At 40.9% G+C, this 26,181-nt stretch overlaps 1 protein-coding gene across 4 annotated transcripts in view; it reads left to right on the top strand.

Moving 5' to 3' along the window:
- DMD (dystrophin) overlaps window positions 1–26,181 on the top strand; it is a 2,279,750-nt gene that overhangs the window by 2,105,070 nt on the left and 148,499 nt on the right. Inside the window, exons 1-2 of one of the 4 annotated variants that reach the window (XM_014453088.2) lie at window positions 17,166–17,355; window positions 23,414–23,475. In XM_014453088.2, the coding sequence (XP_014308574.1) occupies window positions 17,336–17,355; window positions 23,414–23,475 (82 nt within the window). In that variant the 5' untranslated portion in view covers window positions 17,166–17,335. Of the gene's footprint in view, window positions 1–17,165; window positions 17,356–23,413; window positions 23,476–26,181 lie in introns of those variants that run through there. The other 3 variants (XM_006085660.3, XM_006085662.3, XM_023751347.1) reach the window with 3 other exon arrangements.

Genomic DNA, 26,181 nt, shown 5'->3' with positions numbered 1-26,181 from the left:
TTTCATTTTCAAATATATCAGCTGTTAAAGTGTGCATATTTGGGGGAGGCACCCTGTATATGCCAATTATTTAGCTCTAATTAAAATTAGCCAAAATATAGGAGGCTTTCATGTGATACAAACTGGAGAGTTTTATAGATTAAGTGTGCAATTTCGGAAAAATAAATTTTATGTTTGGTATATGACTAAGAGACAGCTAGGTATGTTATCTTGTTTACTTACCAAACAAAAAACAACCATCAAAAAGCAACAACACAGCCCTGGCTGGGTGGCTGTTAGTTGGAGCATCATCCTGTACACCAAAAGGTTGTGGGTTCAGCTCCCCATCGGGCCTCGGGTTTTATCCCAGTTGGGGCACATGCAAGAGGCAACCAATTAATGTTTTTAGCTCACACTGCCTTCCTTCCTTCCTCCCTTCCTTTCTCTCTCTCTCTCTCTCTCTCTCTCTCTCTCTCTCTCTCTCTTTCTTTCTCTCTCTCTCTCCCCATCTCTCCCTGACTCTCTCTCTAAAAATCAATTTAAAAAAAATCATATCCTCAGGTGAGGAATAAAAAAAAAAGCAACAACACAAATTTCTTCTGACCTTCTTAACCCCTCCACTGCCATTGCTATGACTTACAAGTCAGAAATAGACAACCACTTCTTTAGGGAAGGCCATAAATTCATTAGACGGCCACAGATAAGGGAAAAACAACTATACCATCCGAAACATTCAAATCCATTGATTTTTAGGAAAGTATACTGGCTTTGAAAATGACTTAAATACAACCAGAATTTTATTCAACTTTAATGGGAACAGGATTCTTTTCTAGACTCTCGTGGAGACAATCTCAGCTCATAGTATTTCTGTTGTAAAATAAATAAAATCAACTCAGAGATCAGATCTAATTTGTTAGAAGTGCTATCATATGATTCTAATGTTCAACTGTTGCTGGAAAAATTAGTAGGCCAGATTTCCCCAACCCTCGCGGGAGTGGGGCTCTTGGGGTGCCACTGAAATAAGTATTTTCAGAAGCTCCCACAGGAGAATGAGATGTGGCAAAGGGCTTCATTTGTGTGCAGTTACATTCCCATGCCCCTTAAGCCAGTCCTGAAAGAGGTGCACCTGGGAATCCAGCAGAGCCAGAAGCAGGGCCAGTGTCCAAAGTGTCTGCTCCATGGTGGCATTGGGTCTGCTGTAGTATCAGGCTAGAGTCAGTCCATTAGTCTATTGTGTGGGTCCCACATGGCTCACGGCCCCTGCAACAGGAGCACAGGAGCCCAGGCAAGCAGGAGAGGCAAGAGCCAAGAGAGAGAACTCTCTTTGTCCAGGAGTTTAAATATTCAGGTTTTGCACCCTGGCAGTGGCCATGCCTATTCTGGCCACTGACTTGCTTTCAGGTGTGAGTGACAGACACTCAGGCCTCACTGGGCATGTGTCTAAACTGCCTTTGTCCAGTCCTTTCCTCCATCTATCAGTGGGGAACAGACTAGGACAGTGGTTCTCAACCTATGGGTCGCGACCCCTTTAATGTTTGGCGGTCGAACGACCCTTTCACAGGGGTCGCCTAAAACCATCCTGTATATATCAGATATTTACATTATGATTCATAACAGTAGCAACATTACAGTTATGAAGTAGCAACGAAAATAATTTTATGGTTGGGTCACAACATGAGGAACTGTATTTAAAGGGCCAGAAGGTTGAGAACCACTGGACTAGGAGAATGTTAAATTAGCAAAGCTGTATAAATGGCATGCCTATATTATCTAGTCTTCCCTTTCCTTCTTTCCTGTTAAATAATAAACAGATTATTATAATGGTATCGTAACCTCTATTTGAGTGCAAAGACCCTCTTTCTATTCAATAGGAGTGTGTTCTTTTCACCTAATTAGCAATTAAAACCTTACTCCTCCTCTCAAGGAAAAAGCTACTGGTAGAAAACATGAGAAGGGGATTGGTGATGTCATACAAGGAGATAAGAAAATGTTTTGACATTTAAAATATAAGGAGAAACAAATTTTTAAAATTACAAGCTAATAAGCTCAATGCTGAGGAGCAATGCTGTCCTAGAAAACAACATTGATGAGATTAATAATGATACTTAGAAAAAAACAAACTCCTGGGAGTCAATTTGTTATCCTCAAAATTTGTCATACCAAATTCACTTCATTTTCATTTCTCTTAGGGCTACTCAATGGTGAGATGAGAAGGCTGTTATAAACAGTGTACCTTTTGATTGTACACTATATTTTTCAAGTTCTCTCTTGACAGTCTTGGGAACAAGATAAAGAACAGTGGGCTGAGTAATAGAATGAATTTGCAGCTGATAAACAAAGACATCCAAAGAAAGCCAATTGATAGATCAAGATTAATATGCAGGAGAGACTCTGCCCTTGGACCTGTATTTAAGCTATCCATGCCTTTGCACACCAGCACTTATCTAACTAAATTGTGATTGTTTGTGTATATGTGATATATATATATATATATCCTGCTCTAGTCTATAAATGCCAAAAGATAAGGACCACTTCTATCCATTTATGACTCTTTACTACCTAACACAACTGAATCCAAAATAGGTACTCAAATTGTTGATGAAATAATAAGTATAGCTATTCTAGATAATAGCTATACTTATTAATAAATTCAAAATTGACAAGTTACTACTTTATAAGATAAATATATCAAAATTTGAATAGATTTAAATCGGTTAGAAAGATGAGTTCTCATTACAAGATGAAATATGAAAGCATATTTAAATAAGACATAAATCTCGCACTTAGACTCAAGTAATCAATTTAAGAACACAGGAAGGAAAAGACCTCAATTAATATCAGATTATGTTTAAAAACCCTTGGTTGTTTAGTAGTGTACAAGTACAACATTAGCAGAAAGTATGACGTGACATTTACAAACTAAAATGCTATTATTGTAGATAAGATTAATGGCAAAGAAGGGGATGTAAGCGTCCCACTTACTCAGTTCTGGAAATCACTTTTAAAATGGTTCTTGTTTCTCAACGTAGAACAGCCGAAGTTCTATAGGCCATATTATATAATTTTAAAAATAGAGGGAAATGCAAGTATTTAGATTTAGTCTAGAGAGAAGTGGCATTAAGGAGAATGTAATAGGGAGCCTCAAATATTTAAGAAGAAGATACGTTTTATTGCGTTTTAGTTGTTGTTTTTTTTCTTGTTTTGTTTTGTTTTCTGTTTTTCCCTGAGAACAGATTCAGCTGCATATGTGGAAGTTACAAGAAAGCAAATTTTAACCAAATATTAAAGAAAATATTGTAATTGAGCTAACAAAAAACAGAATCTATCACCTTTGAAAACAGTAAACTCCCTGTAGAGTAGATATTCAAGGCTGAAATGACTGTCTCATCCCTAAAAGCAATTTCCGTATTGGATGAGAGGATGTAATTCATTAACCTTTAAGGTCACTTCTGAATCTAATGTTGTGATAGTTTCAGAATTAATCAGTAGGGACTGACAGCATGACCCGAATCTGTCCTATATTTACATAAACATCCTGTGTAATGCACCTCATTTTCTGTCCAAACGAATATTTTTGTTTATTTTTTGGTTAATCCTTAACCCAAGGATATTTTTTTCCATTGATTTTTAGAGATAGTGGAAGGGAGGGAGGGGGAGAGAAACATCAATGAGACACATCGATTGGTTGCCTCCCACACACACCCTGACTGGGGCAGGGATCAAACCTGCAACCCAGGTACATGCCCTTGACTGGGAATCGAAGCCCTTAGGTCCTCAGGCTGATGCCCTAACCACTGAGAAAACTGGCCAGAGCCACATACATTTTTTAATATTAAATTTTATTTTAGAGCAAATGCTTTTTAAAAAATTTTTAAAATCCACTTTATGAAAGAACAGTTTACATAGAATAAGCTACATCCATTTGAGGTATACTAATCACTAATTTTGACATGTGTACCCATGAAACCACTGCTACAATTAAAGTACAAAACATTTTCACTGCCCCCTCCCTCAAAGCCTCCTTGTGCCTTTTTGCAGGCCATTTTTCCCTTCACCTTTTGCCCTAGGCAACCACTGACATGCTTTCTGTCACTATAGATTAGCTTGCGTTTTCTAAAACTTGATGTAAATGGAATTATACAGTATTTATGTGTGTCTGTTTTCTTACACTCAGTCTAATGATTTCGAATATCAGGAGTTTGAAAATCAGTAGTTTGTTCCTTTTTGATTGCATAGAACGCTCTATGTTATGGATATACCACATTTTGCTTATCCATTCACCCATTGCTGGACATCTGGGTTGTTTCCAATTTGGGGATATTATGAATAAAGTTGCTGAAAATTGTATACTTGTTCAATCTACCTTTAGAAATCTTAATTTTGAGAAACACACTACAAAAATAACTCCATAGGTTATGTTTGTGTTTGTTTAGTGTATTCATTTCAGATGTTATCTAAGCTAGCAAGTAACTAGACAAGAACCAAGGATAAAGTGAGCAGGTGTCCACTGAGTTCTCTGAGAAAGTCCTAGTTTCTAACATTCTTTCTTGGGGGTATGTGTGTATCAGCTACCATTTGTTATATAACAAACACAGCTGTATTGCTGCATTGCTTAACATAGGGGGTAGCAAACATTTCTATAAAGGACCAGATAGTAAGTGTTTCTGGCTTTGTTGGCCACATATGGTCTCTGTTCAATTATTTTTACAACTCTTTAAAAATATAAAAATCACACTTAGGTGGGAGGCTATACAAAAACAGGCCATAGGTCTGATTTGGCCTATGAGCCCTGGTTTGCAGATCCCTTAACATAACAACTTACTTAGCTCACTAGTTGATGGATGGACTGGACTGTTTATGTTGTCTGGACCAGCCATTATCCTTTGCTGGACCTGCCCATGCATCTGTGGTCAACTATCAGCTGGATACTCTACCATGGCCAGGCTCCCATGTCTGATGGCTGGCAGGCTGTCATTTAGGAACAAATGCAACTAGGTCTATGTGTCTCGTCATCCAACAGGCTTCTTCACATGGAGACTTGTCAAGTTTCTGTTTCTGTCACATTTGGTAGTCTGTTGGCCAAAGCAAGTCATATCTTAAGGTCATCTCAGATGCAAGGAGTAGGGAAAACCCCACCTTCTGATGGGAGAAGATACAAAGTCACATGGCCAGAGCTGGGTACCAGGTAGCAGGCTAGATTTGTGGTTGTTTTGCAGGTTATCACAAGGTATTGGAGAAAAGTTATTGCCAGGTTCTTTTAATATATATATATATATATATATATATATATATATATATATATATATATATATATAATTTCAGAAAGGAAGAGAGAGGGAGTGAGAGATAGAAACATGGAAACATCAATGATGAGAGAGAATTATTGATCAGCTGCCTTCTGCACACCCCCTACTGGGGGTTGAGCCCACAACTGGGCATGTGCCCTTGACCAGAATCGAACCTGGGACCCTTCAGTCCGCAGGCTGACACTCTATCCACTGAGCCAAACCGGCTAGGGCTCGGCAGGTTCTTTTGTGGACCGAGGAGACTTTGAATTCAGGTGTAGGTAAAGTAAGATGTGCTATGATAATTCTTGCTTTGTAATTATTGCTGGGCTAAACAGTTGGTTTGTATCTTCAAACACAGCCAGTGGTAGAAATATAGTATCCAAAGTATGGTGATTTTAAAATGTAAAAGATACTGATGAGGATTATAGTTAATTAACCACTTCTTACTACTGGGAATTTAATGAATGCTGCTGTGATTAAATACTGAAGAAAGAAAAATTGTGACTTCCTTTCTGATTACTCTCCTAGCTGGTCACTCTTTTGAAAAGGATTTTATTCTTAAAGCTGTTGTTATTTTTACTCTTGATATGCTTAATCTCCCCATACCCATAGACTGTCTAAAATGTTCCTATCTATATATATAAAAGGGTAATATGCAAAGTGTCCCCTCGGGAGTTTGACTGGGAGACCGGGAGTTTGATCGCTCGCTATGATGTGCACTGACCACCAGGGTGCGTCTCGGAACAAAGGAAAGCCCTGGCCGGCAGCCTGAAGGCCTCAATGGGCCCTGATTTCCAGCCAGGCCTAGGGACCCTACCTGTGCACAAATTTTGTGCACCAGGCCTCTAGTAGTCATATAAGAATATAAAGATCTTCCTTTCTTCTAATAAGCATAATCATTATTAGTCTTCACAAATACTTATTCAGATAAATTTTCCCAAATACTTAATAGGATGAATTTATAGGTATTAAATAGAATGGGGACCACTCAGCCCCAAAATGTCACCATTCAGTAAGGCTCACACTTGCCAATTTGGTGGCCTAAATCTGGACACACTAGCAAGGGCTTTGAATGAGGTCCCACTGCAGGGTGAGAGCAGAAGGCTTATTTCTCAGTTTATGTTTGGAAGTGTGTTGCTCAGACATGCAGCATGCAGTTGTGTAGAGTAGTGCGAGCTACTTGTTACTCCCCTTGACAATACTTTTAGCGGCAATGTTTTTCCTTCTGCAATGTGACAATATCTCCATGCCATTTGGAATAAAAAGAAAAGGCTGAGTGATTCCAAGTATACTCTCAAACAGCCACCCAAACAAACAGCTGGCAGAGAAGACACACCCGGAAACTCAAAGCAAATTCTCAGCCCCTGCAGCACCTCGGGTGGCTAGAACTTTAGACTTAATGAATGCCTCCCTAACTTGTTCTCCCTCCTGAGTCTTTTAACCCCCTCCAGTCTCTTGTAATCCTTCAGCCTTTACCAGGGAATAAAACTGCAAACAAAACTGTCTACCCCCAGCTTGTTTCCAAATCTTAGTTTAGAAAAGTTATATTTATGCATGTGTTCAATAGACATGCAGTCCATCCATTTCTCTATGCAGTCCAATCCACGGTCAAATAATAATAATAATAACAGTAATGATAATAATACATTTAGTGTGGCTCAGTGGTTGAGCGTTGACCTATGAACTGGGAGGTCACAGTTTGATTCCTGGTCAGGGCACATGTGATTTGATATTTGAATGGGGACAGTAGTATTTTCTGCATATTAGCCTTCCAGATATACAAACCCCAATATTGGCCCAATACATATTTGAATTCCCAAAAAGCATAATATAATTTCATAACACAGCAGTATATTAACATAAAAAAATCTGTGCCTTAGTAAATTATTAATATGAGTGATTAGCTCAGAGTCGATTTAAGAAACTGCTTCAGTTCTTTATACTGTTACAGAATTTACCAGGCAACAAAAAAGTACACAGGGAGTACTCAGAGATTCAGGAAAAACCCATTTATTTTCAGATGTACTAGTATAGTGATTCAGGGGAGCCTGTTTCCAAATCCTGAGTGGGAGAATATAGAGGAAGCTTTCCCTTTATATCCTTTGGTTTCTTTGTCCCACAAATATGGATCAGGCTTCCGGACCTTTCGCCGGCTTTGCGAAAAGCCCCGTGTGTTGGGATGGGGGACGTGAGACCACACCCAAAGGCCTGGCCTGGCGCCAGCGCTGATAACCCCCTGTCGGGTTTCGGTATGGTTCATGGTTTATGGCCTCTGTAAAATGGGAGTATTCTGGGAAACAGGTTCTGCAAGACAGGACAGGCATCAATGAGTTAATTATTGGCTAACAAGAGTGTGCGTTAGAAGGCTGGTTACTGGCACAGATTCAGATTGCTAGTCCCCCCAAAAATGTCTTATATGCCCCATCAATACACTAACAATCACATGCATAGAACCTAGTTACAGTGAGGCCTTGACTTAAGAGTGTCCCGACTAACGAGTTTTTGGAGATACCAGCTATCTCTCGGCCGATTTTTTGCATTGAGTTGACAGAGTAATTTGAGTTAACGAGCTCCTTAACGAGCTCCTTAACAAGCTCGGTCTGGAACGAATTAAACTCGTAAGTCAAGGCCCCACTGTATTTAAGTCTTGTTAGCTTTTAATTGAAACAATGTTCCCTAATCCCAAAAGGTCAAGCTAACCACATTTACCTTTGTGCTTTTAAAAAATTTTCCTATATCTGTCTGATAGTGTATTTAGTCATATATTAATCTATCTTCTCCCCCTCCCACAGTAGATTGTAAGCTTCTTAAGGTCAAGGCTATATTTGGGTTCCCCTAGTAAAGGAACATGATTACAACGTTGAATTTTTCATTGTTGTTAATCTTCACCATAGGATATTTTTCCATTGATTTTTAGAGAAAGTGGAAGAGAGCAGGAGAGACAAAGAGAGAGAAACATGGATTGGTTGCCTCCTGCAGGCACCCTGCCCAGGGCCAGGTATGGAGCCTGCAACCTAGGTATGTGTCCTTGACCAAAATCAAACCCAGGACCCTTCAGTCTGCAGGCCGATGCTCTATCCACTGAGCCAAACCGGCTAGGACAGCCATGCTAAATTTTGTAATATCTTTCCGTGACCATCCTCCAAACTCTATAAGTAAGTGCTCTATAAATCCATCATGATTGCAGTCACTTAAAGAAATGAATATAGGGAAATATTTAAACAGAGAAACTTAGTTCAGGTGCAGCACATGGAAAATATTCTTGAAAATTTATGAATGAATAAAAATTCCTTGCATTCATATTGTTCTTTCATCTTCAAAAAATATGCCTTGACAAAATAAACCAGAGCTGGAAGACAAGATTCAGCCCTTGGTTAATCATTAATTGGTTAAAGTGGGTTTTACCTCCATTTCCCCTTTTATGGATTCTTGTCTTTGTGGGGAATTCCTACCACATGCTGTTCAAGGCCTGCCACCCACAGAACTTCTCCATCTGGGTGGAAGCGATCTTTCTCTCCCATTGTCCTTCACAAAACCGGTATTCACGTATTCTGTCACTACTCCAGGGTTCTGCTCTCTGGCAATATGAATGTGAATACACCTTTTAACATGTGTGAATAGTATTTATATTTTAACCACAGCCCCAAAAGAATGAGAGCTAATGGTGTGAATGTTACTCCTATCTTAGGCTTGTGGTTAGAGCTTTCACTTGCAAAAAAAAAAAAGATCATTTTTTACACACTTGCAAAAAAAGAGGAAAGGTTCCTTTTACAAATTACTGAAGGGGAAAGACGGAAACTCTTCGACATCTCATTTCCCCTCATACAAGAGCCTAAAAATGAAAAGTTAAAGTGACTGCTGAATTTATTTTGTGCTATATTTATAACAGTACTCCTGGACATGTTGGGTTTTCTTTTAAGGAATTATACTTGCACAACAAACTACTTTACATTAGTATAGCATTCCCAGTCTCCAAATCACTTTCATAGTCGTTATGTCATGTGAACCAGCTATGGCCTTATGCAGTATTACCCGAATTTTACAGATGAGTCAACAGAGCTCCAGAGGGGTTAAGAGACTGGACTCTGAGGGTTAAGTGACTGGCTCTACGAGGCAGAATTGGCTTGGAGCTTGCCTTGCTGCCTTAATGCCTCTGCTGGGATATACAGCTATGCTTGCTGAAAATTAAGAAGCTGCTTTTGATTCTGGTAGATATTCATCTCCGAGTTGGAAAAAAAAAACCTGGTGTCTTCATTCAGTAGCATTTGAATATTAATTTTCCTTATCTGTTTCAACTTCGCATGACTTCCTTGTTCACTTAATTGACTGGTGATTCCTTTGTTTACTTTTTTCCCCCAAATCTCCAGAACCCAGTCAGAAGTATTAAAAATGGTTACATTAGCATTTAACATTTTTTATGAAATTCGAGTATTTCAGAAAGGGGTAATTTGGGCAGGCATGTATGTAGAATTTTGCATTTTAATTTAAAAAACCTCAAAATGAAATGAACCTCTGACAGTAACAGATGACTACTTCTAAAAGCTCTGCGTTACTATTTGATGTATGTTCAATATTTTCTTGTGCACAGTAAGTCCTACAACTTGTATCAAGAAAAGTGACAGGACTGAAACAATTAAAAAAGACAAAGCTGCTCTTTTTTAATCATATTCTCATACATAAAACTGGGTTGTGAATTATTTCCAGAGAAGCAATTGACAAAGTATAAGTAAATCACTCTAAGAACTAAAACTGTCTTGCTTTTTTTAAAATGTTCAAACCAAACCTCTATCCTTGTCCAATGATGAATTTCCTTCAACAAATAAATATTTACCAAGTATGAAATATGGACTTTGTGCACTTCCTAAGGCCAAAGCATAGTGTTTAAACTAAAATTTAATATTTTCTCTCACCTCAAACACACTAAAATAAGAACATAACTTAAAAATAACTCTCCATTGTAGCAGACTGTCCATTAATCATTCTTTAGATAATATTGGCTTTGTGAGTTTTCAGGTAAAAGAAAAACTGTAATTTCTAAATTGATCCGAAAAATCTGAGAATAGTTATGGATTTGAAGAGAACAGTAAAATCTGGCAAAATAGAAATTTTGTAAACCCACATTATGAAGTCAAGAAGAACACATCTTTCAACATCCTCCCACTTTCCTGTGAAAATTTTTCAAGTGGTAAAAAGCTTGATTGGGTAGATCAAAGGGTTAATTTATTTGTGATTTGAGAAAAGACTGTGACTTCCCTTATTTTTTTTAAACTGTGGTGTGTGGGAGGAAGGTAGAAAGTAGCCCCAGAATGAATTCACTAATTGGGGTTTTCACCTGCTGTGAGTCTAATCGAATATAAAGCCTTATTTGTAGCTGAAAAGGAAGGGAGATTATGCAGAGTGTCAGAATTTCTGCCTAGTTTTGAAATTCTTGTTATTTAGCACAATTTGGGAAAGGCAGACAAATATTTACAGCTTTGAGCTGTGGTTAAGGTGGACCAGGAATGCCTTTTTCATATCTGCTTGACCCACCTTAACCAGGTATCCATTTTTAGCAGGAGGTGGTTATGGGGTAGCGATATAGCTGGCAGGCTAATAGGTACTTGGAATTCTCTCCCGTGAAGCAACCACCGGCCTGTGAAGTTAATGAAGTGTTGCTTTATTTTAGTGAAGATGCTAAACTTCACATCTTTTTAGATGTTCGGGTTGCTATCGGTGGCTCTGTGAAACTTTGACAAATCTTATTGAAAGAAAACAGCACGAGAGTAAAGCTGAGTTTGACTTTATCTGGAACCTGTTTGGTGAAATCTTTGGTATAGATGGCAGCTGGCTCAGAGAGCTTTCCCCACTCTGGCTTACTCTGCTCCCTGCAGGGGAAGGGCCTGGAAAAATAGGCTTTTGTGTGGACGCGAAGTGCTCTGTGTCTGAATGTAGAGGCCTCTTCATTTACTAGTTCATGCAAAGTGACTGGATATTTTTATATCCAAAAGATGCTGGTTTCACATTGATCTAAAGGGACTGTTATACAGATTTTAAGGAGTACACCATTGTATTTGTCCTAACTAGCAGTGACTCACCATCATTGTAAGCATTTGTTAGATGTCTGCTTCACTGTTCATGGCTACTATTTGTACTCTGCACAGAGAAACATGGAATCCGTATGTATTTACTGGATATCCAAAATGTTGAAATCTTACTATAAAGTATGCATTATGCTCAATCGAAGCAATATCTATATTCCAAATTGATTTGTACAAAATGATGCTGGTTATGCCTAAGATTGGTAAGGGAACAAAAAGCAGTTCAGAAAGAGACTCTTGGAGCTAGAGGGACGCTGGACCCTCAGGGGTGGTGAAGTCCCTCAGGGCCACCCCCAGGCAAGTGCCCAGGTGCACACCATCCCCTGTCTTTTTCCTTTACCTTTCTGCTCCTCATTTGACGTTGGTAAAATCAGACTAACATTGAAACCAAAAGCAACCTTAAAGGAAAAAGGATGTGTTTGTGGAAGATTGGAGCAGCTTGGCCTCTGCCCTTGGCCCTTCCCACCCTCTACTAGAATGGCTCATCCAAACTCATGACCCTACAGCACTGACATTTCTAACTGATAGCTCCAACTCTGACATCTTCCCTCTGCGCTCCAGAGTTAGATGTCCAACTGCCTCTTGGGTCCCTTCACTTTTACATCACCCTGCCACCTCAAACTCATCATCTCTCCCTGATCCTCTTCTGCCTAAACCTGCCCGCTCCTCCTGAAATTCCTAGCTCGGTCCAATCTTGGGAGTCACCCTAGAATAGTGGTCCTCAACCTCAGCTGTGTATTAGAATCACCTGGTGAGCCTAACAAGCCCAGTGCTCAAGGCTAATTAATCAGAATCTCTGGGTGATGACACCCAGGCATGTGAACATTTTAGTGTTCTCCGGGTGATTACAGGGGTGGCCAAGTTTGAGGATCATTGCCCTTAGTCTTCCCTCTCTTACATCCTTACATCCAATCAGTCAAGACTCCTGTAGTTTTTACCTTATTTTATTATTTCTCCACTCTCTCTGCCATTGCCATCCTTCGGGTCCTCATCATACTGCAGTCACCATGTATCTGGTCCCCTAATTCCAAACTCTTCAGATCCAGCCCCACACCACTGCCTGAGTGATTTTTTAAAAAGACAAATTTGGCAGAGCCACATACGCTTACATTTCTTCTTTAAAAAGCTCCCCCAGCCCAGCTGGTGTGGCTCAGTGGTTGAGCATTGACCTATGAACCAGGAGGTCACAGTTTGATTCCTGGTCAGGGCACATGCCTGAGTTGGGGGCTTGATCCCCTGTAGGAGGCATGCAGGAGGCAGCTGATCAATGATTCTCTCTCATCATCTATGTTTCTATCTCTCCCTCTCTCTTCCTCTCTGAAATCAATAAAAAATAAATAAAAATTGAAAAAAGCTCCCCCATATGTTTCATGATACAGGTCAAACTCTGGATCATCACTCCAGGTCCTTCTCTATTTGCCTACCTGCCTTTCTAATCTCTCTCTCTCTCTCCTATATAATAAAAGTCTAATATGCAAATTGTCCCCTTGACCGGGAGTTCGACCAAGGGGAGGGGCCGGCCTGCAGTGGTAGGTGGAAGGGAGCCTCTGGCTGGCAGCTGGGGGAAGGGAGGCCCTGGCCGGCAGCCACTAGGGACCCTACCCGTGCATGAATTTCATGCACTTGGGCCTCTAGTGTATATGTATATATATATATATATATATATATATATATATATATCCTCTTTACCTATACTCCTGCTATTATCACCATTCATAATTACTGACTTGCCTTTATCCCCAACAGCCAGAAGCTCCTTTTGGGCCATAGAGGAAGCTTCTAGAAATATATGTCCAGTGAATATGAGCCTAGTCTTATTTTGAGCTCCAACAGGTGCAATTACCTTTCTCCTCCATCAGTGGTCCACACTCAGCATCCTGTTTCGTGCCTCAGAAGGTGGCTTTGACTGGGTGGTCCCTATTTGATCAGGGTCCTGGGAAAAACGGATGGCACATTCAAAAGTGGTGCTTGAAAATAGTATAATGAACAAAAGCTGTTTACAAAATCTGGTCATGATCGGGGAAAGAACAAGGTGGTGGGGGGGGGAATGGTTTAAGGAACCTGGAGAATGCTGTCGCTGTAGAAATGACTGCTCAACAAGACTTGTGGCTGTGGGTAATGGAACTCAGCTACCACCAGGCTCAAGGTCAAAGAGAAGGAACTTGGAGAATAAATACCCCAATAGCTCTCTCCTCCTACTCTTTCATCTTCTGCTATAGGCCTTTCATCATTGCCTCCCATTGGCTGAAAGCAAAGGGAAGCCAAAAGGCAAGACAGCCTTATTGATGCCATCCACAGAGGTCCAACCTCCTGGGGCACAGAGTGAGTGGAGAAGGGCAGAGAATAGAGCTGGAGTGGAGAATGGCGGAATTCCAGCACAGTTCCTTAGGTCAGAGAGGTCCTCATTTTTCTAAAGTACCTACAATGTTTAAGTGGTTCAAAGACTACAGTTTGGGATATAGAAAAAGGCATGGGGTTGCCTTCCTAGACTTTATCCCATCTCATTCCTTCCTTACCCATATTTCTAGCAAATTCATTATCCTCTGCTCTCAGCCAGCAATGAGGTTGCTTATGAGCTCACAAGAAGTCATGTCTCTCCGTGGTAGCATGGCAGAGTGGCTAAGTGCATGGGTCTTGAAGCCAGACTATCCAGTTCCAGCCCTAGTTGGTACCATTCTAGGCATGGTACTGGGGACAAGTGGCTCATGATAGGTTCTGAAGGCAGGATTTCAACTTAAATTTTTTTCTGGTGGCAGAGCCCTCATACTCCTTTCATGCTTGTGTTCACATCAAAACAGTAAAATCGAACATTAAGAAGAAAGGCTAGTATACACAAGCAATTAATGTATTATCATATATGGCATCAATATATAAATGAAAAAATATAAATTATGTTCTCTTCTTTTTTAAAAAAATATATAGTTTTAAATATATTTCAGAGAGGAAGGGAGAGGGAGAGAGAGGTAGAAACATCAGTGATGAGAGAGAATCATTGATTGGCTGCCTCCTGCATGCCCCACACTGGGGATCGAGCCCACAACCTGGGCATGTGCCCCTGACCAGAATTGAACCCGGGACCGTTCAGTCTGCAGGCCAAACCAGCCAGGACTATGTTCTCTTCTTAATGCCTTTCCCTAATAAGCAAAATTCATAATCTAACTGAAATTGATAACAGTCGCTGTAATGCCCATGTCATTTCTTAATAATACTTTCAGTATTTAATTTCTAAAATAACATCAAGATTCGGGAACAAATCTTCAAGTGCCTATAACCCTAGTCTAAAAAAGATCTTAAAGATGTATTTTTGAGGATTGCCATCTGTCAAATTTAAGAAAAATCTGAATAGTGATCTCTTATTTTCCATTCTATTTTTTAACAAATTATTCCTAGTAGGTTGCTAATTGGACCCTGAGAAAACAGATGAGCTCTTATATTTTAGAGAATCATATGAGAGTTCCTGAGTCTTGAGAAGTTAATTTAAAAGCATAAAACAATCAAACAAAATAAAAAAATAAAAAACAAGAAAGGAAGAGAATGCAACTCTGACTCACCACACGGGTTGCAAGCCTTTATTTGATTGATTTCTAATATTTACAAATGCCCAGGCTGCGACATTTGTGTCTTTTCACTGAAATAAACATAACAGTATTTAAGTGATTTGCCACATTGACAATTGATTACATCACTGATCAATTGCAAAGGTCACATCTTCCTCATCACAGAACGCTTGTCCTCCTCCAGTCAAAGAGAGGAGCAAACCTAGAATCTACACTTAGATCAAGGGACTACCTGACCCGAAGCGAATGGAATCCTAGTGTGTTCTCCCCCCGCTCCCCAAAAAACACACCAAAAAACAAAAACTGGAATAGCAGCCGCCTCCACAACTCACTGGCTCAAAATTGCTAAAAGACAACACTAATGAATGCCTCAGTCTACCAGGCAAAATGCCAGAAGAAGTGCTATATTTGCTTTAAAATAGCAATACCAATCATACCTACATGCACATGTCTTTAGTGATAACGTTTACATTTTTATTTGGTTTGTCAGGGTAGGGAAGAAACTTGGCACTCCCTCTCCCTTTTGTTCATGTGCTTTATTTTTTGTCTCTTGTGCCGAGCTATCGCAGACAGTAAAAGATTGATGTCTAGAGTCCTTTCAGTTCTAACATTCTACGGGAAAAATCTTAAGCAAGAAAATAAAGGATATTCAAAAAGAAAAAGGAGAAGCATGTTTTGAACTCCAAACTGAGGTGGCATGAATCAATTAGAGGAGAGAATGAAAAGGAAATGGTTGAAAGAAGATAAGAGAAGGCGGCCAACAAAATAAATGGGCAAAGAGGGACAATGAAACCACTAAGGGAGTTTATCTTCAGATACTCTTTGGACTCTAATTGAAGATATGTGGAGGTTGAGAAAAAATTCTTGTGGTAATGAAGGCTTTCTTCTCTTCGGAATATTTCCAAGTTTGAAATAATGTTCCATAGTTAATTTGGATCATCATATTGCAAACTCTAAGATTAGACTTATTGGAATGCTCTAGGCCCTGTAACTTTTCCAATCAAATCTTCCCTTGGAAATGGTTTCCTTTTAGGTTTCTCTAAAAGACCAAACCGTGCCACACCACTGGTGGTGGTGGTTTATTTCGATTCTGTACCAGTGGTTCTCAAACTTAGTTGTGCTCCATTTCTGATTCAGTAGGTCTGGGCTAGGGCCTGGGAGTTTTTGTTTCGAGGTTTTGCTAATAGCGCAGTTCCTTTAGAGAACCGCTGCTGTATCACATCCTATATAATAAAATATAATAAAAGCCTAATATGCAAATCCATCGAACAGTGGAACGACCGGTTGCTATGATGTGCACTGACCAACAGGGGGCAGACGCTCAACGCAGGAGCTGCCCCCAGCCCACAGACCCCAGGCCAGTCAAGATGGGTGCCAGTGGGCCCCCCTATCACCCTGCCTGTTGCCCGGCAGAGGGAGGCCACCGGGCGGTGGGGGGGGGGGGCGCCTAGTGGGTGGCACCAGGCCGGCCAAGGCAGGTGCCAGCGGGGCCCCCTACCCCACATTGCCCTGCAGGTCACCCCACAGATTGGCCCTGATTGCCAGCCAGGCCTAGGGACCCTACCCATGTATGAATTTTGTGCATCAGGCCTCTAGTATACACATAAAAAAGCTTTCTAAGCATCCCGTTTAGCTCATGATGAGTGTAAACTAAATTTCAGGTCTTTACAGCCTCACTACTTTAGACAATTTTTAATATATTTTTATTGATTTCAGAGAGGAAGGGAGAAGGAGAGATATAAACATCAATGATGAGAGAGAATCATTGATCGGCTGCCTCCTGCACACCCCACACTGGGGACTGAGCCCGCAACCTGGGCATGTGCCCTGATGGGAATCTAACCGTGACCTCCTGGTTCATAGGTGGATGCTCACCTACAGAGCCACACTGCCCAGGGCCAGCCCCACTACTTTAATCTTCAATTGGAGGGGAATTATGCTTGTGATTTTTCTAGTTCATTCTCTAAAAAGAAAATCGAGCCCCCATGCTTAATGACCTGCGGTAAGATCATTTGCACCTAGGTAATTTATTTAGACAACAAGTAGTCTTGCTGGAGGTTTTAAGGGGGTGCCAGCCGGGCGGCGTGTGGCTTCCAGGTTCCTGGGACGACCTTAAATCTCCTCCTCTGCCTTTCTTCCTTTTTCTTTTCTTTCCGATTGGAAATCCCCGAGTGCAGGGTCTGCCGGAGTCCGGGTTCCCGGGTCTCCCATTGGGGGCGGAGCCTGGCCCGGTCCCGCCCCGTCTCCCCGCAGCGCCCCCTCCCCGCCCGCCCGGTCGCCGCCCGTCCGCCTGCCCGCCAGCCCGCGCCCGCTCCTCCGCAGTGCTTTCGGCTGCGAGCCTGGGCGGCGGCGGCGCTCGACTTTCCGGGAGCCGGCGGCTCTGGGAAGCTCACTCATCCGCTTGCCCTCCCCCGTCCGCGGAGCCCTTGCAGCCATGAGGGAACAGCTCAAGGGGTAAGTGCCTCGCGGCCCCCTCGGATGCCCGCAGTCCGTGCACTTGTGGCACGAACAAGGGGCGAGCCGGGGCGGCCGAAACTTGGGTAGGCGCGGCGGCAGGACCCCGGGCTCCGGGCGTCGGGGAACCTCCCCCGCGGGTCCCAGGCGGCGCCGCTGCAGGTGCGCCCCCGGGGCTTTCCCTGGTGCTGGGCTCACGGGGAGCCCCCCTTCCCCGGGCTTTGGGACGGGCTCGGAGAGAAAAAGCTGATTTCTCACCGTACCCAGAGGGGACGGTGCGTTCCCCACGCGGGGATTGGGGCCGCTGGAGCTTTTTGCTCCTTTCCGGGCTGTGTGGACGGGAGCCAGACAGGCTGTTCCCAAATCGTCGCTCGACCTCGCAGAAGGAAGGGGCGCGCGCGGCTCTACCTCCCATTGCACTGCAAGTGCCAAAAGGTCAACTTTCTGCCTGATTTCTTCCGAGGATTCCAACTGACATTTCTCTCGCTGCAGTTCCTACTGTGTGCGTCTCCTGCCTAGAGACTTACAGAAATCAGGAAAGAAAGAAAAAGCAATTTAAAGGCTAAAAGTCAGGGATTTGACCCCGAGGATCGAGGGGTTTTTATTTATTTATTTTTCTTTGCCCTCTGGGGTTGTGTGCAGTCATTTCTGCGCGTCCTTTTCTCGCATTTCTCCAGGTATCTCGAGGCAAAGTTTGGCATTCCCGACCCGATTGTAGCAATGAAAAGGGCAGGACACTGTTTATCTCAGTTACATTTGAAGTTAAGTTTGAAGCTTAAGTCAATGAGGTTTAGTTGCCCGAGGGAGGCATATTATTAATTATAAAATGCTTTAACCTGAAACAATCAATCTGATTTAAGTGGCGAACCAGTGTTTAAGTGAAATCTACATTCTTCCGTGGCCAAAAAGCTCTTCCTGCTCTCTCTTGCTTCTATATTCCTGCCACCTCTACTGGTCACCCCTCATCACCCTTTCTCTTTTTGCTTAGATTTTTTTTTTTAACATTTCCTTGTCCCAAATCCCCTCTTCGGAGGATACAGTTGTTCTTGGAGAAGCTGGAAGAGCAAATGAAACATGATTTTATGAAAGGTCTCTGACCCTTGATCACCATGGAATTGGTTTCAGTCATCATTGTTTGATCTTGGATTGGACACGACCCTGAAGTGAAATTGCTTTGGCCAAAGTTGAGGGTGGGTGGGAATTAAGCCCTGAAAAAGCAAATAGAACCAAGGACAAGTAACAGCTGGAACAGTCACCGTTGCAATCATCTTTGCCCTGGCGTGAGCCAAGCAGAATAACATGCGAAATCTCCCAGGGTGAAGAAATGGGGACTAGAATAGGATTTCTGATGCTTTGATTGACACCCACCTCTCTAAACCTCCTTTCCACAGTAGCGAACTTTTACATATATTTTCCCATTCCCACCCAGCCAGTATTCCAGCAATGCTAGCCAAGTTCAACATTCAAATGGAAATGCCAAGGAAAGAGTCAGATCCCCAGATTAAAGGGAAATGATGTGTGTGTGTGTGTGTGTGTGTGTGTGTGTATCAATCAATGGCCTCCAGATTATATATAAAGCCAAACTCTAATCCTCTGCAAATCGCGAGAGAACGCTACCTTTTTATATTGCTGCATAGCGATTAGTTTCTTCCCTGGGAAGTAATGGAAAGCTATTTTTTTTTTTAAAAAAGGCAACTGTTTGGAATATTTTTACTACCAAATAACAGTGGTGGCAGAAGAAATCTTATTTTAATTAGGCAACTGCCATTTCTGGCAAGAGCAATAGAAATTTGTTACTTTTTGTAAGTGTTTAATGTTTGTTTTTAAGAAACTAAAAAAGCAATTTCAATAAGTCTGGTTATTCCAGCACTGACAGCAGGAACAGCTCTGAAGCGGTTATAATAACCTTGCACACTACTTGAAACTGAAGAAGGTGAGAGAAAATTTAAATTGTATGGTAGGAAATTAGGTCAGCCCAGGGCTCAGTAGGGTAATGCTTTAATTTCTTATTATTGACAAGTAGGTGTTGCCGGGGTCTTTTGTCACGTCCAGTGATTTTTGTCTTTTAATTTGCACCAGGTTCCTATCACAGCCTCAAGGAAAGGGGGAAAGAGAGCTTATTGTAGTTTGTACACATTAAAATAAGAGGGGACGTCAGAGTTTGAAGGCTGTTCAGTGAGGCATATCTGATGCCAGGCTTTGGAACCAGCAGGGCCAAAAACCAGTAACATTTTTTAAAGATTTAAAGTGTTTTCAGGATTATTTGTACAGCCGGTCTCTGTGTTAATGTACACGGAGAATTTTGATCTGTGCTGAACATCACTGTTCTCAGGAAGACCGAACAAAGATGTACCCACTAATGTGTGAACAGGTTTCAGAATATCCTTTCTGGTTGGGCCTGATGTATGGGGAGTGCATTTCCAATATGAAAAGTGAAGAGCAGAAAAGAGACAGTTACCAAAAATAGTACCACCCACCCTTCCACCACCACCTCCCCAGCACAGCGTATCTTTCTATAGGTTCTGTATATTTCAGGTAAACCTGAGCTGCTTCTCATGGAGTTACTGGGAATTCGCTACTGTTTGTGAAGACAGCCTCAGAGTAATAAATACAGCTGTAAAATCTATATTGGTCACAAACAAAAAATTGCTTTGTCCTGTAAGGTACAGTGTGGATAGGAGTTACGCAGATCTGTATTTAGCAATTCATCCTGTTCATATGCATCTTTCCTATCTGTTTGGGGGGAGGGTTAAATAGTGTCTCACTAGGGCTTAGAATTCACCACAGACTGAAAATAGCCACATCCAGTGAAGTAAATATTTTGTTCACCATATAGCTCCCCCCAAAATCTGGTCATTTCGGCTGTGTTACCAATTGCTTTTAGCATTAAATGATTGAAAGATGGTTTTTTCTAGTTTTGAGGCTTAGCCACACCCTTCATTTTTCTTCCTTCCACTGTGCTCACTTCTTTTGCTTGGTACTGGTTTGCAATTGAAGTGAAACTAAGACTGCAAAGGTGAAATATAAATCTGTTTTGCTCATTACTTTGTATTGCTTAAAAATAAAAGGTTTGTGTGTTGGAGGGGAAGAAGGTAAAAGAAGATTGGCTTTTGGATTTGTTTAAGGTCATTCATCTAGGTTATTTAAGTCCCCCAGAATCGCAAGTACTTGGGAAAATGAGTACCTAGAAAGGAGTAGTACTTGGTAACACATGATCAGGGATAGAAGTCAGGCCTTAAAATTTCTCCCATCTTCCAGTAAAGGAAATTTCAGTTTAGTGAAGGACTGTTGGGTTAAAAAATAATTTATACAATTTTTAAAAATAATTTTAACCACTAGAACAAATTCCTTAAATAAAGCTAGAAATGTAAGTATATCCATAGTCGTGAGGGATTCTTTGGGAGGGAGGGAGCTGCATGAAGCCCTCATTCACTCTATGTGGGATTCTCCTGTCACTTGTACGCAAGTCTCCCTTTTCTGTTGGAAATGCATTTGGTACAAGGCATTTCTTGCTCATGTCCCTCCGATTTGAAGTCCATTACAGATGGTGTCTTTTCAGAGTGGTTCTCTCTGTCTGGTTAAAGTTTATCAGATCAGACAGACATTTTTCTGCCCATCCATTGAAGATGCTGCAGTCCTCCCACATGTCGTGGAGATGGGGCGCTGTTAGTACTCAGTGTGTGTAATAAGGGCCTGGACATGTGGACACACGTGCTTTTTCCCACTTCTCTGTCCCTCCTCCCTGGTGCTCACATATGCATGGCCTTTGGAAATGCAGGGTGGTCTCAGTAGCAAGTAACCTTCCCTTGCTGGGCATTTGTGTGTGGAATTGGTACACAATCACTTTCCAAGCTAAAAAATACCCAAGAACCAGCAACACTTTTCCCATGAAGCTGCAAGCTGCAGTCTCCTTGTGCTGTGAATATCAAGTACCAGTCCCTCCACCCCTTGTCCAGATCCTGAACTAGCTTGGTCCTGGGGCTTCTTAAACCCACTAAGGGCAGCGGTTCTCAACCTGTGGGTCGCGACCCCTTTGACGGTCCAGCGACCCTTTCACAGGGGTCGCCTAAGACCATCCTGCATATTAGATATTTACATTACGATTCATAACAGTAGCAACATTACAGTTATGAAGTAGCAACGAAAATCATTTTATGGTTGGGTCACAACATGAAGAACTGTATTTAAAGGGCCAGAAGGTTGAGAACCGCTGCCCTAAGGCATGGACTGCAACTTCTGCTCTTCTTGCTCTTTTAAGACTTGGATGCCATTCTGGTACATTACCTCGACTGAGAAGCCCCTGGTCATACTCCTCAAATATGAATTGTCTCTGCGGAAAAGTAAAACAGAAATGAACATGTTTGGGAAAGACTGAAACAGCCCTTACCCAGTGCACGCTATCTTTTAAATTTCTTTCCGTAGCCTTCACTGTTCAGTCACTGAATGGGAAATATTAGAGGGATGGTGTTTGAAGTTGTGCAATTTGAGGGATATCCACATGTTTTGTGACATGATTGTATTTTATTTATCGAACCACAATACATATTTCTCTGTTTTGCTTATTTCTTAAAAACAGAGGTAAATCACATTGCGTGTTGGTTTTGCTCTCTATAAAGGGTCTTAGGCTTGGCTGACTTACCCATGTTATAATCACCTGATAGAAGGTTTGCTTTTAGTGGGCACTAATTTGGGGGGCACATAACAAAATGACCACGTATTGAACACTAGAAGGTGCCAGACACTTATTTATATCAACTAATCCAGGTGAGCAGGCTTGCCTCAAATTTCCCAGCTAGTAGGGCACAGAGCCAGTATCCAATCCTAAGACTTAAAACCTATGCTGAGGTCGCTTGACATTGTTTCCTCCCCTTGAAATGTCCACATTTAAGCTGTTTCTCTTCTCTCTATCCCCACCCTTCCCCAAAGATTATGAATAGGCTCGGAGTATTAGTCCTGAAATATCATTCAAGGCTGCATTTTACTGTATCAAAGCCAGTCATGTAATCCCTGAAAACTAGAAATATGATGCTTTGGTGATTTATGTAGATGGGCCAAAGTAAGGAAAAGTATATGTAGTTATCTCTCCCGGATTTATTCATGTAATTGAAGGAGGAACAAGGGTGTTTTGTTCTTTTTTTGTGGCAGGAGCTGATAGCCAGCAACCACACTTAGCTAAACTTTAAGAAATGGAAGAGAGCTGTGAATGCTTCATTCAGTCCCAAGTAAATATAGGAATATGTGTAGTGGTGTATAGCATGCCAATTTAAAAAGACATTCTAAAAGTAATGGGAAGAGGGAAGGTATGATGTATTAGTCAGGCAATGGATGTACGTTAAGCTGAAATGAAATACAGTTATCATGGATGGGTGATCTGGATATGGAGAAGAAAGAGTAATAGAAAAACGTCAGGGGCAGTTAGAGCAAATGAGAAGTGAGGCGGTTTATTTATTAAACTAATGTCCAGTGTCTCTCTTTGACAAAGTTGAATGACACTTGTCAGTGTCCTTTCTGAATGTTCCCCATTGGACAGGTGAAGAAATCCTGATTTTCGGTTATCGATTATATACAAGGTCATTTTCTCATAACCGAAGTGCAACTGACTTGTTGGCACATAAAAGAAACAAATTCTGGTTACCAAATATGTTCATATTGCCTTTACCTTTTAAAAAATGTATTTGTGATGATTTCAGAGAGGAAGGGATAGGGAGAGAGAGAGAAACATCAGTGACGAAAGAGAATCATCGATGGACTGCCTCCTGCACGCCCCCTCCTGGGGATCGAGCCCACAACCCAGGCATGTGCCCTGACCCGGAATCGAACCGTGACCTCTTGGTTGATAGGTTGAAACTCAACCATTGAGCCATGCTGGCCGGGCTGCTTTTACCTTTGAAAGCAATGGTAGTGGGCTTCTCTGCTTGGAAGATAAACATTCTCCACATGATGAAAGTCCTTTGAAGTACAGATTTTTAATGATTCAAAAGCAAACCAGGCCTTCCCCCCTTCCTTTTCTCTACTACCCATCATAAATCCTAAAGTCTTTCTTTGCATTTTGTTTTAGCCACGAGACCCAAACAACATGCTGGGACCATCCCAAAATGACAGAGCTCTACCAGTCTTTAGGTAAGGACATGGCCATGTTTCTTCTAGTGGATTGTATGTGCAAGTCATTTGTTGTCTTTAACATATCACTAGATTGTTTAAAGGGTGAAAATTACACCTTTCTACCCCACATTTCCGTTTTTCAGAAGTTCCTTAAAAATAAATTTTAGAATTTCACTGATTCCTGGAAATTCAATATACCCAAGTGGGGCCAGAAGTTCTAGTTTTTTTTGAGCCTAAAAAAATAGCAAAAATACCTGCAATTTATGGCAATTCCCCCCCGCCAAGGAAGATAACTGTTTGGAGTTGCTCGTATTGATTTCTTCCTTGCAAAACCAAGACATCGTTTTGCCAAACCACAAATGTTGTGGAAAGGGATTTTCTGCAGTCCTTCCAGTGCTTATAACTTCTAAGCCTGTCAGGTCATCAGTGTGAACATTTAAATGACTTCTATGGCTTGTTTTGTGTTTGTGTGAGAGCCTGACAGTTCTTTTACTCCTCATAACCTGGAATTTATTTGAATAGATACACAGTTTCCAAATAAGGGGAAAATACCAATCTTTTTCATGATTGATGAAGGTCCACTCTATACCATTTAAGCTCCATCTGGAATCATCTGAAATGAATTGTTACATTGTCACTAATTGCTGTTGTTTTTGTTTTAAAAAATATATTTGCATTGATTTCAGAGAGGAAGGAAGAGGGAGAGAGAGGTAGAAACATCAATGATGAGAGAGAAATCACACAGCTGCCTCCTGCACACCCCTCACTGGGGATCGAGCCTGCAACCTGGGCATGTGCCCTGACCCGGAATCAAACCGTGATCTCCTGGTTCATAGGTTGACCCTCAACCACTGAGCTACACCAGCTGGGCTGATTGTTGTTTTTAATAAAAAATAAATAGTTATGTCTTCTCTACTACTAAAAATTTTGTCTGCTTTTTTGTGAATGGATGTATTTACAGATAAAAATGCATGAGGTGAACTCTTAGTTTTAACTTATGCGACAAAGCCCATGGGAATCAGGATGCTTAAACAAATTGTGTAGACATAAATCTATGTTGGGTTTATGTGTGTATCTGTCTGCCTGTAGCAATTACTACCTTTCTCTCATAGGTTTCTATTGGTTAACGAATTGCAGCTATAGACACTTAAGGAACGGGGTATTAACCCCCAAAAATCATTTTCCTAAACTTTTTCTACTTATAAATTATATAAGTTTATTCTAGAAAATCTGAAAAATGCAAATAAAAAGCATGAAAAAGAAGTCACATAATTCTAGCCAGACATATCTATTACATTTCAAGTAATATTTTGGGTTTTTTTCAGTGAAACAGTGTGTGTGCGCGCGCGCACACACACACACACACACATATGTACACACACACACCCCTTTTAAAATTGAAAGAAAATTTGGATTAGCTAACTTTTAAGTGCTGCATTTTTCAGCCCCTACAGAATGTTTCTGGCTTATAATGCTGCATTGGTTAGACCACAGGTGGAAAAGAATACTTAGATTTTGACAAATGAGAAAATGAAGAGTTCATCTGAAGTGGGCAGAGTCTGTGCTGGGGGAACTGGTAGTCCCAGCCCAGTGCTCTCAGGACTTCGGATTTTTCAAGAGAAACTAAAAATCTGTCAATAAAAAGCTAATTTAATCTTGTCCGTGGGCCTCCTGATTATAACCTCTGGTTTACACAGACTCAGCCCACTCATCATTTTCACTCTAATTACAGTGATCTCTAGTGGTAATCTTTTAATCTACTTTCATTTTTAAATTATTATTATTATTATTGTAAAGTTACTACTGTTTCATAGTTTTTAGTTTAAAAATATACACAGGCTAACAAATGAAAAAGAAAAGAGAAATCATCTATTCTAGCCCCTTTTAGAATTAACTAAAGTTTAATAATCTAGTACAGTGATGGCGAACCTTTTGAGCTCGGTGTGTCAGCATTTTGAAAAACCCTAACTTAACTCTGGTGCCGTGTCACATATAGAAATTTTTTGATATTTGCAACCATAGTAAAACAAAGACTTATGTTTTTGATATTTACTTTATATATTTAAATGCCATTTAACAAAGAAAAATCAACCAAAAAAATGAGTTCGCGTGTCACCTCTGACACGCATGTCATAGGTTCGCCATCACTAATCTAGTAGGTATCTTCAAAAATTTCTTTCCATACATACCTTTTTACAAAAGTTGGATCATTATGTTTTATAGTTAGCTTTTTTTTAAGGTACATTACCTAAAAGTAATATATCATGGTCATATTTCCATTTATTGCATTGTATTATCTACCATCTTGCTTTTAATTACTCTGTAATGAGAAATCACAAATATGGTTGATAAAAAGCTAATTGTGAACTGTCAATGAGTTGGTGTTTGTAACTTCAAAAGGAATTAAATACACTTTTATCATATTTCTAAAGCTTTCTCAGGACGCTGGATGTGATGGTAAACTCAAAGCTCACTGGTGTCCAGCATCGTTTGTAACCTTGGGCAGATCACCTGCCTTTGGAACATAATGGAATTTTACAGTTGCAGGGAAATTTGGAGCTCGTTTAATTACCAACTTTTTCTTGGGTGAAATCAACTATATTGAGGTCATTTACACAAAATAAAATGTAGCCATCATAAATATGTGGTTAATTCCAACCCCCTTTGAAATTCTGTTTTTGCTACCCTAATAACAAACATTTTGGAAATGAACTAGGTGTCAAA

This window comes from Myotis lucifugus, unplaced genomic scaffold, assembly GCF_000147115.1.
Source record: "Myotis lucifugus unplaced genomic scaffold, Myoluc2.0 scaffold_20, whole genome shotgun sequence".
Classification (NCBI taxonomy): Eukaryota; Metazoa; Chordata; class Mammalia; order Chiroptera; family Vespertilionidae; genus Myotis; species Myotis lucifugus.
Note: the sequence above shows the minus strand (reverse complement) of the source record. Positions and strands in the feature narration are given on the sequence as shown.